At 37.5% G+C, this 15,421-nt stretch overlaps 1 protein-coding gene across 2 annotated transcripts in view; it reads right to left on the minus strand.

Moving 5' to 3' along the window:
- Positions 1–787: 787 nt before the first annotated feature.
- cyth1a (cytohesin 1a) overlaps positions 788–15,421 on the minus strand; it is a 55,489-nt gene continuing 40,855 nt past the window's right edge. Inside the window, exons 7-13 of one of the 2 annotated variants that reach the window (XM_073843381.1) lie at positions 15,162–15,274; positions 14,054–14,202; positions 12,936–13,047; positions 4,487–4,563; positions 4,041–4,109; positions 3,756–3,910; positions 788–2,420 (exon numbers count right to left, since the gene is read on the minus strand). In XM_073843381.1, coding sequence (XP_073699482.1) covers positions 2,342–2,420; positions 3,756–3,910; positions 4,041–4,109; positions 4,487–4,563; positions 12,936–13,047; positions 14,054–14,202; positions 15,162–15,274 — 754 coding nt within the window. In that variant the 3' untranslated portion in view covers positions 788–2,341. Of the gene's footprint in view, positions 2,421–3,755; positions 3,911–4,040; positions 4,110–4,486; positions 4,566–12,934; positions 13,048–14,053; positions 14,203–15,161; positions 15,275–15,421 lie in introns of both variants that reach the window. The other variant, XM_073843382.1, reaches the window with a different exon arrangement.

Here is a 15,421-nt window from a genome sequence, read left to right on the forward strand (position 1 = left end):
TGTACATCTGGGTTCTACATCAGAACGTGCAGTACTCATATGAACATGCGTTAAATAAAGTCATTACTTTGGTTTTCTTTGTGCACACAAAGTATTCTAGCGGCTTCATAAAATTACAGTTGAACCACTGATGTCACATGGACTATTTTATCAATGTCCTTACTACCTTTCTGGGCCTTAAACGTGGTTGTATCGTTCCTGCCGATGCAGGGTCAGAAAGCTCTCGGATTTCCTCAAAAATATCTTGATTTGTGTTTTGAAGATGAACAAAGGTCTTATGTTTTTGGAAAAACATGAGGGTGAGTAATTACTGACAGAATTTTCATTTTTGGGTGAACTATCCATTTAATGGAGTAGCATTACTTTTAAAAGTAACTTTGCCCCAATTAACAACACACTTGTTAATTATAATAAAATACACCATAAAGATCATTAAAGGCTGATAGTGTAAATCTCATTTTAACATTAAACAAATTACTACAATAAATGATTAAATAATAATTAATACAGTTAGCACATTTTGCTCTATCCTGCATCAAATGACTAATTTCCACTTCTAAATCAGATTTTCTTGTTTTTTGCAGATAAATACAAATGAAACCGGAAGTTTTAGTTCACACAGGTCCTCACTGAAAATTCTACACCATTACCTCTGAATAATCAGCAGAAAAACTAGCAAAAATGTCATTATGCTGCCACCTACTGGTATCTCAAATATTGTGTCTCAGAAGTTTTGTGACTAAATCAGATAAGCGTTTACAAGTCAAAAAGCAAAACACAACCCCAGTTGCTATAATACCTTTATTTCAGCATTATCTGGCTACCACTACAATGGTATCGACCTCCAGAACATAAAAAAAGAAAGAAAAATGACACTCGACTAGTACAATACTGCTACATACAGTACACACATTTATAAAATGGAAACCAATATTCTCTATACACTAAAGTATGTACATCTTTGATAAATTAAACCAATACTGCTTAGATTTACTATTTTGCTTGAAGAATAACTGCTAGACCGATGGAAACCCAAGAAAGGAAGGTATTAAAAAGGGTGACCGGAAAAAACGCAAGCAGGCACTGGAGCATCCGGAGGACTTCTGATTGAACTGACATTGAACTTTAATTGTTATTAGGCACATTTATTCATCGTATTAAAAGCATTTTATGCGAAGGTCCAAACGCTTTGGGTTAAATGACCTCACGTGTTAAAAAAAAAAACGTTACCATACCCTAATTACCGTCCTGCCTGTCTGAGAGGTAGTACCAATGCATGATATTCATCCCATCCAGTCTTTCCTCAGATAGCACACGTACGTCTGCAAGATGTCTGTTAGAGATCTCTTGATCTGGAAAGCATCTGCTGTGTACAAACATCTGACAAACGTCTGTAAGATGTCAGTTTTACATACATTCTAATTCATAAACATCTCAAAGACATCAAAGAGACGTCTATCTGATAGGAAACATCCAATAGACGTATTGCAGATGTGCAAAATACGTCTTGCAGATGTAAATGCCGACGTCAAATAGATGTCTCTGAGTTGTGTGTGTGCTATCAGGGAAAGCACTGCAGCAGCTTCTCATGACATGCTAAATATGCACGTCGCATCTCAAGACGCGAGAAAAAAAAAAATGCCCATGCATCCGTTTACCGTTAAGGGCAAATCAATCGGCCAACATATCTAAGGGTGATTTCCCATCCTCCCTACAAAGTTGTATTTCCTTTGCAAATGATAGAAGTCTCTTGGAAAAAGTTTTTTTATAATTAAATACACAAATAAACCTCTGAGGACTAAGCCGCTTGTGCACGATTTAAAAAAAATGTAAAAATACACTTATTGCCTGTACATATCATCAGCACAAAGGAAATCTTCCCTTTTCCGATGCGCGTAGGAACTTTCGTTTGGTTTTCCACATTCTGTCAGACCTGCTGATTTCAGATAATGCGAGAGTGTGCAAGAGACGAGAGGTATAGAAGAGGACAAGAGAGAGAGAAACAGAAAGAGCCTATTTTGGTTAAGCATGAGGAAAAACGTTCTCTTTGGGGGGTTTCGAGGAAGCGGCAGCAAGTAAAAAGCCCACTGACTTCCTTCCAACACACATACACACTCACTCACACACACACACACACACACACACACACACACATGCGCTTGAGCTGAGCAAGAAGATGTTTAAAAAGAAGTGCAGAGTCTAGCAAGGTTCGCCTCGCTGATCCAGTCTAGTTTCTTTCTGAAGTTGGGGTTGTTTTTTCTCTCTGCACAGCTCAGTTGTCTCCATGAGGGGGAGAAGTTCCAGTAGCCCTGAATCTGTAACACCAGCGTCCTGAGCAGCTCTAGTGTCTCTTCATAGAGGAGACCTTCTTCTTCCTCGCTGCCAGCATCTCGTAGAAAGGATCTCTACTGATGGCCGCCCTGGGGATAAAGAGGAAGAAAATTATGAGACCTGCAACTCTTCTAATGTTAGAGCTGAAGCTTGATCAGTTTGGGGTTAAATAACATGCACTGACACTGAACAAAACTTGATCTGAATTAAGTTAAATAATGACACTACACTCTTAAAAATAAAGGTGCTTCACGATGCCATAGAAGAACCTTTTTGTCTAAATGGTTTCATAAAGAACCTTTAACATCTGAAGAACCTTTCTGTTTCACAAAAGGTTATTTGTGGTTCTTTGTTTCTTCAGATTATAAAAAGGAAAGAAAGAAATGGTTCTTTAAAGAACCTTTGACTGAATGGTTCTTCGTGGATCTAAAAAGGGTTCTTCTATGGCATCGCTTGAAGAACCTTTTGAAACACCTTTATTTTTAAGAGTGTGTTGTCTTGAATACGTGACCCTGGACCACAAAACCAGACGTGTCAGAAGTCACCAACATGGGCCTTGTGTTCTACACCACTGCTACTGTTTTTTAACAAATGTCTCTTGTAATGTTGATAGACAACATTACAAGAGACATCTGTTAAAAAAACAGATGCCCCAACCACACATCGGTGGGCAAGTTTAATGTAAATAGCCTCTGCCAACAAGGTGGGCTATTTGTACATAGTGTAAATAGACACTGAAACATAAATATCACATCTTAAATTCTTTCATTTCAGAGACTCAGCTATGTAGGAAATCACAGGAGTAGTACTTCCAGAACAAAAATGTACAGATAATTGACTCACCCCATTGTCATCAAAGATGTTCATGGATTTCTTTCTTTCTTCAGTCGTAAAGAAATTATGTTTCTTGAAGAAAACATTTCAGGAATTATCTCCAAATAGTGGACTTCAATGGTGCCCCCAAGTTTGAGCTTCCAAAATGCAGTTTAAGTTCAGCTTCAAAGGGCTCTAAATGATCCCAGACGAGGAAGAAGAGTCTTATCTAGCGAAACGATCGGTAATTTGTTAAACAAATTGACATTTTAACCTCAAATGCTCGTCTTGTCTCTGTGATGCAGAAGACAAGAAGCATCATAAAATGGCAGATCGTTTCGCTAGATAAGATCGTTGGCTGGGATCGTGTAGAGCCATTCGAAGCTGCACTGAAACTGGACCTTCAACCCATTGTCCACCATTGAAGTCCACTATATGGAGAAAAAGCCTGAGACGTTTTCCTCAAAAACCTTACTTTCTCTTCGACTGAAGAAAGAAAGACATAAACATCTTGGATGATAAAAGTGTAAGTGTCCATAAATGAGTTGATTTTAAATCCAGAATATCAATTTAATCAAATCCACATCTGTATTCAGATGAGTAACACTCACTTAATGCTGTTCATCCATTCGTCTTTCTCCTCGGTGGTGGGAGCAGAGATGCGGTAGAAGGTGTGGTTTCCTTCAACAACTCGTCCGTCTGCCTCTGTCTTACATGCCTTGATCACCTGGTCCTTATTGTCAGGGATAAAGAGCTCAAAGCAGTTCTGAGAAGCAAACACATGGAGGAGATCACACATCTGACCACTAGAGGGAGACACAGTGTAAACTGTTTCTAGATCATCAGGAAAAGATCCCATCTCTGCAGTTTAAAAATAGCTGAGAAGGATGTTTTACCGGCTTCTTGTCCTCCACTTCACGGATGCTGAGGTTTTCCAGGGGGATGATGCCTCTTGGTTCTTTATCCTATATGAAAAGAGACACATTAGTTTTTATTTATCACAATTCACCTTAAAAATAGTCTTAAAAATACAGGTTCTTTATTGGCATTGATGGTTCCTTGAAGAACCTTCAACATCCATTGAACCTTTAAAAGGCAGAAAAGGTTCTTTAGGTTTTTTTAATGTTCTTCAAAACGGTTTGTTTAGAAACTGTTCACTGAAAGGTTCTTTGAGGAACCAAAAATGGCTCTTCTATGGCATCACTGCTTTTTAAGAGTGTAAAGGCTTAGGAAGTGTGAATTATATCTAAAATAAATTCCTGTCTGAAAGAAGAAGAAAATATAAAACACAAAAAAGTCATAAATCTCTCCATCTAGCATGATATGCTTTTTCAGTACTTACAGTAGTGTACTCAAAGTAGTAAAGGCAGTTATCTGTGAGAATAAACCACCGTCTTTTCCAGGTTTTGACGCGTCCCCCTGAGGAACAAAAGATGAGTGTTATTTTTCCATGTGATGAAAAATACGTCAAATGTCACAGATCCGTGCAGCTGAAGAGTTGAGCGGCAGAAGAGCAGACAGACAGATGAACAAACAATGAGAGCTCTTCTACAGCGACTCCATATCCAATAAGGCCCAAGCACAGCATTCCTTACCAGCACCACACCATGCTCAAACCAGCCGCCGTCCAATACACTCCATGAGTCAACCTACGCAACTATCAGACATCACCTGATAGTTGCCATTCCTCTTAACCCCACTGAAAAACTCTGTTTACCTCTTAAAAGACCAGCCAAAAGTTAAAATGTGTTTAAACAGCAATATTTTTTCCAATTTGTCAATGGGTTTTTTAAACAGGTTTTTGGCTTAACACAAGCTCAAGATATATTTACATTTTATTACATAACACACATAAAATACATCAGTGTTTTTTTACTAGTCTTGAAAAAGCCAAACAGGCTTTCATTCTGAAAGCTAAAGCTAACTTACTTTTAGCTGTCAATTGTATTTAAAGGATTAGTTCACTTTCAGAACAAAAATTTACAGATAATATACTCACCCCTTTGTCATCCAAGATGTTCATGTCTGTCTTTCTTCAGTCATAAGGAAATTATGTTTTTTGAGGAAAACATTCCAGGATTTCTCGCCATATTGTGGACTTCTATGGTGCCCACGAGTTTGAACTTCCAAAATGCAGTTTAAATGCAGCTTTAAGGCCTCTAAATGATCCCAGTCGAGGAAGAAGAGTCTTATCTAATAAAAGGATCTGTCATTTTCTTAAAAAAGAAATTAATTTCTTTAAGAGCCCTATGAAGCTATATTTAAACTGCGTTTTGGAAGTTCAAACTTGGGGGCACCATAGAAGTACACTATAAAGACAGAAATATTGAAATGATTTCCTCAAAAAACAATTTCTTTACGACTGAAGAAAGAAAAACATGAACATCTTGGATGACAAGAGAGTGAGTAAATTATCTGTACATTTTCTTCTTGAAGTGAACTTCTGTAAGCTTTTAAATTTTGTTAATTTGTTCATTTCTTCAACAATCTAAAAGCTAATGAAAAACAATGCAAACTACTGAATTGGCCTACCAAAATACGTCAACACTGCAGCCTTCTATTCTGTGATGTTAACCTCCAATTAACTAGCAGAATATGTTAGTAATCTGCTGTGACAAACTAACAGCAGGTCAGTGCAGCAATGGTTAAGCATACATTCTTGTGACAGTTTCCCACGTCCCTCTCTATAGGGACTAAAAGGTAAACACAGCGCTCAGTGATCCGAGAATGACCTCTGACCTGTGCCACCCTCGTTTCCTCTGCAGGGAAACCTGATCACAGTGGCAAAGGAGATGCCATCAAACCGAATAAACAGCATAGTGCAACCCAAAACATTTAACTGTTTATAAGTGTATATGTTTAAATACTTTATTAAATCAATGAAAACTTTTAAAAGGATTAGTTCACTTCCAGAATCAAAATGTCCAGGTATTTTACTCCTGTGTCTCATCCAAGATGTTCATTTCTTTCTTTCTTCAGTCCAAAAGAAATAAAAGTTTTTGAGGAAAACAGCGAGTTGAAAGTCCAAATTGCTTCTACTTCGACTTCTTCTATGGCTTCGACTTTTTCTTCTTCTACTTCTTTTATGGCTTCTACTTCTTCGACTTCTTCTATGGCTTCTGCTTCTTCGATTTCTACTTGACTTCTTCTATTGTTTCTGCTTTTTCTACTTCTACTTCTATGGATTCTGCTTCTATTTTTTTTCTTTGATTTCTACTTCTTCGACTTTTCATTTTCTGCTATGGCTTCTGCTTCTTCGACTTTTTCTTCAACTTCTACTTTTTCTTCTTCTATGGCTTCTGCTTCTTTCATTTTTTTTTCTTTGACTTCTTTGAAAGGTAAAACAACAATGACAATTTTTTTTTTGCCCTACACTACCTTTTTGAAATGAAGTACACAAACGAATAACTAACCGTGCGTGACCTTTCCAAAGTGATTACACAATTAGTATCGTAGAGCTAGTGCAAAATAAGCATTTGTGGTTAAAATGTATAACATCTTTTATTTTTATAGAAAATGACAATTGTTTCACTAGATAAGACCCTTATTCCTTGCCTAGGATCGAGTAGAGGCCTTTGAAGCTGTGCTGAAACTGCAATTTGGACCTTCAACCCATTGGCCACCACTGAAGTCCACTATATGGAGAAAAATCTTGGAATGTTTTCCTCAAAAACCTTAATTTCTTTGCGACTGAAGAAAGACAGACATCTTTGAACATCTTGGATGACATGGGGATGAGTAAATTATATGAATATGAACTCATAAAATCTACATGCATAATGGTTATAAAATAATAAGCAAAACACTGTTAAGGCCTGTCGCAATTACAGATTAATCACCTGGTCATGGTTATTTTATCTAATCACAATTATTTGAGATAATGCTATTATGATAATGGTATTTAGCCATTTAAATACTGTAAATAATGTAAATGTTTGTGCAAAAGTTATGATATAATTAAGGATTAATGTGCATAATGGTCAAAATGCTCTAGTTTTACTGTTATTTTTTGAGATCTTTTACTGTGTTTTGATATTATATTATATAATACTTGACCCTGGACCACAAAACCAGTCTTAAGTAGCATGGGTATATTTGTAGCAATAACCAACAATACATGTATGGGTCAAAATGATATTATGATTTTTCTTTTATGCCAAAAGTCATTAGGATATTAAGTGAAGATCATGTTACATGAAGATATTGTTTAAATTGCCTACCGTAAATATATCAAAACTTTTTTTGATTAGTTATATGCATTGCTAGGAACTTCTTTTGGACAACTTTAAAGGCAATTTGCTCAATATTTAGATTTTTCTTGCACCCTCAGATTCCAGATTTTCAAATAGTTAGCTTATTTATTCAGCTTTCAGATGATGTATAAATTTCAATTGCAAAAAACTGACCCTTGTGACTAATTTTGTGGTCCAGGGTCACATTTTATATGATATTATATGATATTATATTGTATTGCATTACTCAGGTCTGCTGAGCTCCAGTGTGAATGTAAATTAGACCAAGATTAAAGATGCACAAAATGAAGAAATCAACTTTTAAAATATTATTTTGACAGCAGAAAATCATATGGACCTATAATTACACGTCTTCCTGTAAAATATATTTAAAAAAAAAAATCATCAGCACAAAATTCATGACAGGCCTAATTTAGTTTGAATTAGTTTTCTATGTAACACAGCACTGCACACAAGCAGGGCATTGTCAACCACCCGAAAGCATTTCAAGCATTTCTGCTAAACAGGAAATGATCCTCCTGCACTACAGACTGCCATTGTATTCTAACACTGGCATGAGCGACAAACAAAACAAACACGAATCAGAGCGCTACAGCAGGTGAGAAGTTTCTGAGCAAGCTGATTGGCAGATTGAGTTATCGGCTGTGATTAATGATCACTCCAGTTGCGGTCGTACAGCAGAAACCCCGTCCAGAAATGCCTCTGAGAGCGAGGAGATTTGTGGAGGGGGATGTGAAGAGGCCGTGCTGGGCTGCAGAGGAAGCAGACTGATTGACTGATTTGACAGACACTGATACAGGGCTGGGTGATGGATGGGCGTTCCTAGTCAAGTTCTCGAGTTCAAGACTCAAGTTCTCAAGACTCGATTTTTGAATTTATTTTGGAAATGTATTATACACATGCTAATGTGTATAATATGTGCTTATCTCATATTCATGACTACGTGAATCAGAACACTTCAGATACAGTTTTGTTTTGGTTTCAATGACGTCTGATGAAACCCACCCTCACCCAGCATCCTAATGGTGAGTCCGATCTGAGCAAATACACACACACACACACACACACACACACACACACACACACACACACACACACACACACACACACACACACACACACACTCTCTCTCTCTCTCTCACTCTCTCTTTCCTCAGTGCTGCAGTCCAGCATCACACACATACTGTACACACAAACATACACCTATACTTTACATACAGCATGAAGAACAGCAGTCTTTGGTCCAGATGCAGTTTTCTGACTTTCCTGAGTCCAATCAGATCAAACACCACATTCTGTACGCTCCAGACATTCAACCATCAATGACTGAATATCAATTTAAAAGGAACAGTTCACAGAGAAAGAACAATTCTGTCATCATTTTGTTCCAAACCCATATGAGTTTCTTCTTCAATAGTACACAAGCTGCTCTTTTCCATATAAATAGGAGTGTGCGATATGACCAAATTCTTATATCAAAATATGAACAATTGTATTTCATGATAAAAAATGAATTCTTTTTGTCTAAAATTAAAAATGGTTAACATTTTGAGAATTTCACAACTCTCGAAACTTCACCGTAGGGCTGGGCGTTAAATCGATGAAAGATAATTATTGTGCAATATAAATTGAAATAAGTATTTGACCCCTTCACAAAACATGACTTGGTACTTGGTGACAAAGCCCTTTTTGGCAATCACAGAGGTCAGATGTTTCTTCTAGTTGGCCACCAGGTTTGCACACATCTCAAGAGGGATTTTGTCCCACTCCTCTTTGCAGATCCTCTCCAAGTCATGAAGGTTTTGAGGCTGACATTTAGCAACTCGAATCTTCAGCTCCCTCCACAGATTTCCTATGATTTTAAGGTCTGGAGACTGGCTAGGCCACTCTAGGACCTCAATGTGCTTCTTCTTGAGTCACTCCTTTGTTGCCTTGCCTGTGTGTTTTGGGTCATTGTCATGCTGGAATACCCATCCACGACCCTTTTTCAATGCCCTGGCTGAGGGAAGGAAGTTCTCACCCAAGATTTGATGGTGCATGGCCCTTACCATCATCGCTTTGATGCAGTGCAGTTGTCCTGTCTCCCTTAGCAGAAAAACACCCCCAAAGCATAATGTTTCCACCTCAATGTCTGACGGTGGGGATGGTGTTCTTGGGGTCACAGGCATGGCGAGTTGAGTTGATGCCAAAGAGTTTGATTTTGGTCTCATCTGACCACAACACTTTCACCCAGTTCTCCTCTGAATCATTCAGATGTTCATTGGCAAACTTCAGAGGGGCCTGTACACGTGCTTTCTTGAGCAGGGGGACCTTGCGGGTACTGCAGGATTTCAGTCCTTCATGGCGTAGTGTGTTACCAATTGTTTTCTTGGTGACTATGGTCTAAGGCTGCCTTGAGATCATTGACAAGATCCTCCTGTGTAGTTCTGGGCTGATTCCACACCGTTTTCATGATCATTGAAACTCCACGAGGTGAGATCTTGCATGGGAGCTCCAGACCGAGGGACATTGACAGTTTCTTCCATTTGCGAATAATCACACAAACTGTTGTCATCTTCTCACCAAGTTGCTTGGCGATGGTCTTGTAGCCCATTCCAGCCTTGTGTAGGTCTACAATCTTGTCCCTGACATCCTTGGACAGCTCTTTGGTCTTGGCCATGGTGGAGAGTTTGAAATCAGATTGAATGATTGACTCCCTAGAGAGTGCTCCTAATCTCAGCTTGTTACCTGTAGACACCTGGGAGCCAGAAATCTTGCTGATTGAAAGGGGATTGAATACTTATTTTACTCATTAAAATGCAAATCAATTTATAACTTTTTTAAAATGTGTCTCTCACTGTTCATAAACCTACCATTAAAATTATAGACTGATCATTTCTTTGTCAGTGGTTTAAAATTACTTTTTCTTTTTTTCGTAACTGGTATGGCTTAACCACAAGGAGACAATAATACAAATTCTGTAACAGTTGACAAATTTATACCAGTTTATTGCAGAGTATCACTTACTCCTACATAACATGAATCTAAATTGGGACCGATGCTGTGCTCATATGAGTTTGGGACAACATGAGGGTGAGTAAATGATGACAGAATTTTCATTTTTTGGGTGAACTATGCCTTTAATCTTATGCGCTGATCCGTTTAATCTCTTTTTGTTGCCGTTTTCATTGGTGTTTGTTGGCCTCCGTTCAGACTGAGAGGAAGCAGAAAATACTGCAGCTCCCAAAGTGGAAATGACACAGAGAGAACATTTTGAACACCACAGCAAACAAACAGTGGTGCTCTTCAATACACTGGTCACAAAATCAAAAACCAAGCACCCGCCACCACACAGAAACAGGGCGGCACGTAGACAAAAATCGCTGATTCAATGAATAAAACGAGCGATCAGACAAACAAATGAAGGAACATATAAAACTAGAGTAAACTCATGGAAAGACGAACCCCATGGAGAAAAAAAAATGAACCTATAGTGGCTAATAACAGAAAGAGGGGACAGGAAGCAAGGCTGATCACCAAAAGCACCTGAGAGCGAGAGATGAGCGATTGTTTGGGAAGAACAGGTTTACATACCTCCTGAGGGAAAGACAACAGCCAAAATCATGGGAACAAACAAACAAACGAGGAAGAAAAGGAAACAAAAAAAAATTAAATTAAATAGGAAATCATACTCCCCACACGCTGCCTCTCTGATCAAAGGAAGTACTTGTGCATTTCCTGTCGCTGGGAATTACGGAGGACCATTCCAAAATAAAACAGGGGATACAAGTACAAAAATACACTGGAAAGCATTCAATTCATAAAATTTAACACAGCTTTCCTGTCCATGTCAATGAAGAGGGAAAATGTCTCGGGGTGCAGGTGTTTTCAAACCTTTTCAGACCATTTTAAACCTACTTATACTGCAAACTATTAAAATAATCAGCACTGACGTATATGTATGAATCGCATTTGTGTAAATTATATGCTATTTTATGTAATTATAATATGGGAGGGACACTGAAATCCTCAATAAAGAGCCAGCTGTATGATATGAATTTAAGCTTTACATGAAGTCTCTATAATGCTGTAAAGCTGTTGTTCACAACCATGTGGATTTGTACAATTATAAAAGTGTGATTTCTAGTTCTGGAAAAGTAACATAAAATAATAAAATCCAACTCCTTGGGATTGTTTATGAATACACATTTTCTAGTTATGAAAAAATACAGAAAGTGCACTCCTAGGTGTGTTTATCAGCACTTTACAGTAATCACGGATATGCCTTTAATGACCATAATTCATTAAAATAACAACCAGCTGTCATTTGTTATAACCGAAAAATGTTTATGAAAAGACAGCAAATTACAAAAGGCTAACTAGGGTATTATGATTATGACTAGATTAAGTTATTAGGTTATGAATAGATTTATAAAGCATTACATATACAGGCTGTCAGAAGGCGCAGTTTCTCTTGTACCGCTCATTCCTAACATCCAACTGAATTACAGTTGAGGTCACATTGCCCTTTCAGAATCTGCAAAATGTTAATAATTTTAGCAAAATAAGAGGGTTCATATAGTCACATATAGTCCACAAGAGAAAATAATAGTTGAATTTAGAAAAATGACCCTGTTCAAAAGTTTACATACACTTGATTCTCAATACTGTGTTGTTACCAGAATGATCCACAGCTGTGTTTTTTTTAGTTTGTTTAGTGATCAAAACAGTTAAACTGCCTGCTGTTCTTTACAAAAATCCTTTAGGTCCCACTAATTATGTGGTTTTTCAGCATTTTTGTGTATTTGAACCCTTTCAAACAATGACTGTATGATTTTGAGATGCATCTTTTCACACTGAAGACAACTGAGGGACTCAAATGAAACTATTACAGAAGGTTACATCAACTAGGGATGAACAGCAGGCAGTTTAACTGTTCAGGACAAACAAGGGACTCATGAACAACTATCACTAAACAAACACACAGCTGTGGATCATTCAGGTAACAAGTAACAACAGTATTAAGAATCAAGGGAATGTAAACTTTTTAAAGGGGTAATTTTAATAAATTCAACTATTATTTTCTCTTGTGGACTATATGTAAATGCCTTTTATGTGAAATATCCTATTCAGGTCAGTACTGAATAAACAATAACATAATGTAATGATTATCATTTAGCAGATTCTGAAAAGGGGTGTAAACTTATGACCTCAACTGTATGTATACTTATAAAAGGATGTTTTCAACCTCAAGCAGTTGATTCATTGTGATCATGAAGTGTGATTACCTTCATATGATGTGAGAGCAGATACTGATCCATCAAGAGAGTAGGGTGAAAGATGTGCTATTATAATCTGATGTGTGGAAGTGTTGTGAAGATCATAAAACGGCCTTTCAGGACATGTGTAAATGTGCTTTTGTGTGTAAGCCTTAAATCTCACACTCAGTCCATGTGTTTGATCAGGACATCTCTTATTCACAGATAAGTGTTTGTGAGGGTGGAGATGCACAATCATCACAAAAATGAATGCATATTTTACTTATGTAGTCCCACTCACCCAGTTTAAGCAGCCAGCCCTCTCTGTCTGGGTTGAAGAAAGTGTGCGTCAAGTCATTGCCATCATCCTCAGGGATTTTGAAGGGCTCGTTCTTGATGCTCTCATATAGATTCTGCATGAGTCAAAGCAAAAGACCATGAAATTCTAAAGACAAGCATATGCACTCCACCCACATAACTGCCACAAATATCATTATATGGTGGGGCATAATGTAATAAAAAGTGCATGAAGTTATGCACTCAGAATGGTTAGGCGAAGTCCTTTTAGAAAGTGGGTGCAAACATGGCCTACTTTTTATTTCTAACTTTAATTTACACATTTAAATTTTTATTCGTCAACATAATCAGTGATTTGATATATAACTTTTCAATTGTCTTCCAAAGAGACATTTACAATCTACACAATAACTATTGCAGTATTCCTGTAAACATGATAACTAAAGCTCTATTTTAAACAAACTAAGACATGCTTTTTTCTTTTCTGCTATTCTGTTTTGCTCGTCATTACTCTGCGTTTTAGTGGTTTAATCATATCGCTCATTTTGATTTACATCCCCGATGACAGCAGATGGGTGAATAAAGGGAGATGAGAGAAGGATAAATTAGAAAATGTAGGACAATAACTCTTTGAACATCAGACTGTTATGGTTTGTACACCATTTGAAAAAATGGCACCTCTCCTCCTTTCTGCAAAATGTGTGCTTGGCATACAATAGCCATTATCTTAAAGACATGCACAGATATACAGTGCATAAACATTATGTTATAAAAATATTAAATGCTATAATCCTATATCTAGGGCTGGGTTCCCCATTCCTGGTCCTAAAGAGCCACATATCTGCAGAGTTTAGTTCCAGCTGTGCTTAGACACACCTTGTTTAGTTGATTCTGGTGCATTTGTCTTATGGTGATTCTGGAGCATGAGCTGAAACTATACTCTGCAAGAAATTGGCTCTCTAGGACCAGAAATTAGGAATCCTGGTCTAAGGTAAGGATGCATAGTACATTGGGGACACATGAAATGTACACCACTTGGACAAAGACTAAAACAAATACATAAACACAACAATATAAATATGTCTACAGTCTAGACATTACAAGAAGTGAGAGGAGACCAACCCTGAGCAGTTCTTCTGGCAGGTCTCCTCCATCATTAATGCCTCTGTTCATGGAGATGAAACGCTCTACTGTGGGCTTGTCCTTAACGTTTGGGTTGTGGAGGCTGGTGTTTAACATGATGATGGCGAAGGACAAAATGTAGCATGTGTCTGCAAAAAAAAAATAAAAATACACACTGTTGTCAGAATCATTCTCAATGACATTCAGCATCTGATCACAGTATTGTTCAGCAATGACATTTTCAGAGGCACACTGGCTTGAATAAAAGAGTTCCAAAAAACGATTAGAACGCATGTCTGTGTTTCTGTGGCAAATACACTCTTTCCGAATGTCTCCAAAAAAATTTAGTTTTTGTTGTGAAAGAAAGCTAACCTCTTAAAGAACTTAGCGTTACATGAACAGTGGATGCAGTTTGTTTTTCCGGGGCAGCATCGGAGTTTTGCAAGTGTATCTAATAGTTTCCGTCATTTCTGTTACAAACGTTTTATGAACAAGGCCCAGTGTGACACTGGATTTGCACATCGTTTGATATTGAAAGATCCCAGTCATGATTAGGAACTGCAGGCGGTAAGTAAAACTGCATCAAATTTTTTGTTAGCAATCAATGTGCAAGTGCAAGTAAACCTGTCTCTTTCTTTTATAAACATAATAAAACTAAAGACTTTTTGGAGATATGAAGGATGCAGTACTACTCTATAAGTCAAATAAATGCTAATTAGTAGTAGTATTATAGTGAAGTTCCTGAGGGCTATCATGACATGAACATTCGGGAAGGAAGAATGTCTAATACATCCACAGCAAAGAGACCAAAGAAAAAACCTAAAGCTTGTTTAGGTTAGCAAGACATAAATATGTGTGAGGGCATTTCACATCTTGCTAGCATTTACACAAAATTAAATTTTTGTTGCCATTTGCCATCTGTGTTGGAAATGTAGGCTGTTGATAAATGTAATTTATTTAGAGAAGAATGCATCTGTCCAATTCAATACTCTCAATTTGTAAGCATTATTGGGAAAGCAGTATTGGAAAAGCAGAGCTCATGTTTCCTAGAAATGCTGAAATGCATTTTTAAACACTGAACATGAACTAAAATGTAAAGCAGACCCACCTGTGGACTGAAAGACTCCAGGGTTGCACTGACAGTAGCGCTGGGCAAACGCTTCCATCATTCTATCGATCTTCTGTGCCTCACCAGGAAGTCTGAAACTCCAGAGAAACTGTCTGTGTGGAGACAAACATGATAATGATAATTAAAACACATCCTACAACAGGTCAGTGAGACTAAGGGTGTGTTCACACTTGTAGTTCAGTTCGTTTGGTTCATTTGGTCTGGACCTAAAAGGAAAATGATACATTTGGTCCTGGTCT

This window comes from Garra rufa, chromosome 1 (assembly GCF_049309525.1).
Source record: "Garra rufa chromosome 1, GarRuf1.0, whole genome shotgun sequence".
In the NCBI taxonomy this organism is placed as follows: domain Eukaryota; kingdom Metazoa; phylum Chordata; class Actinopteri; order Cypriniformes; family Cyprinidae; genus Garra; species Garra rufa.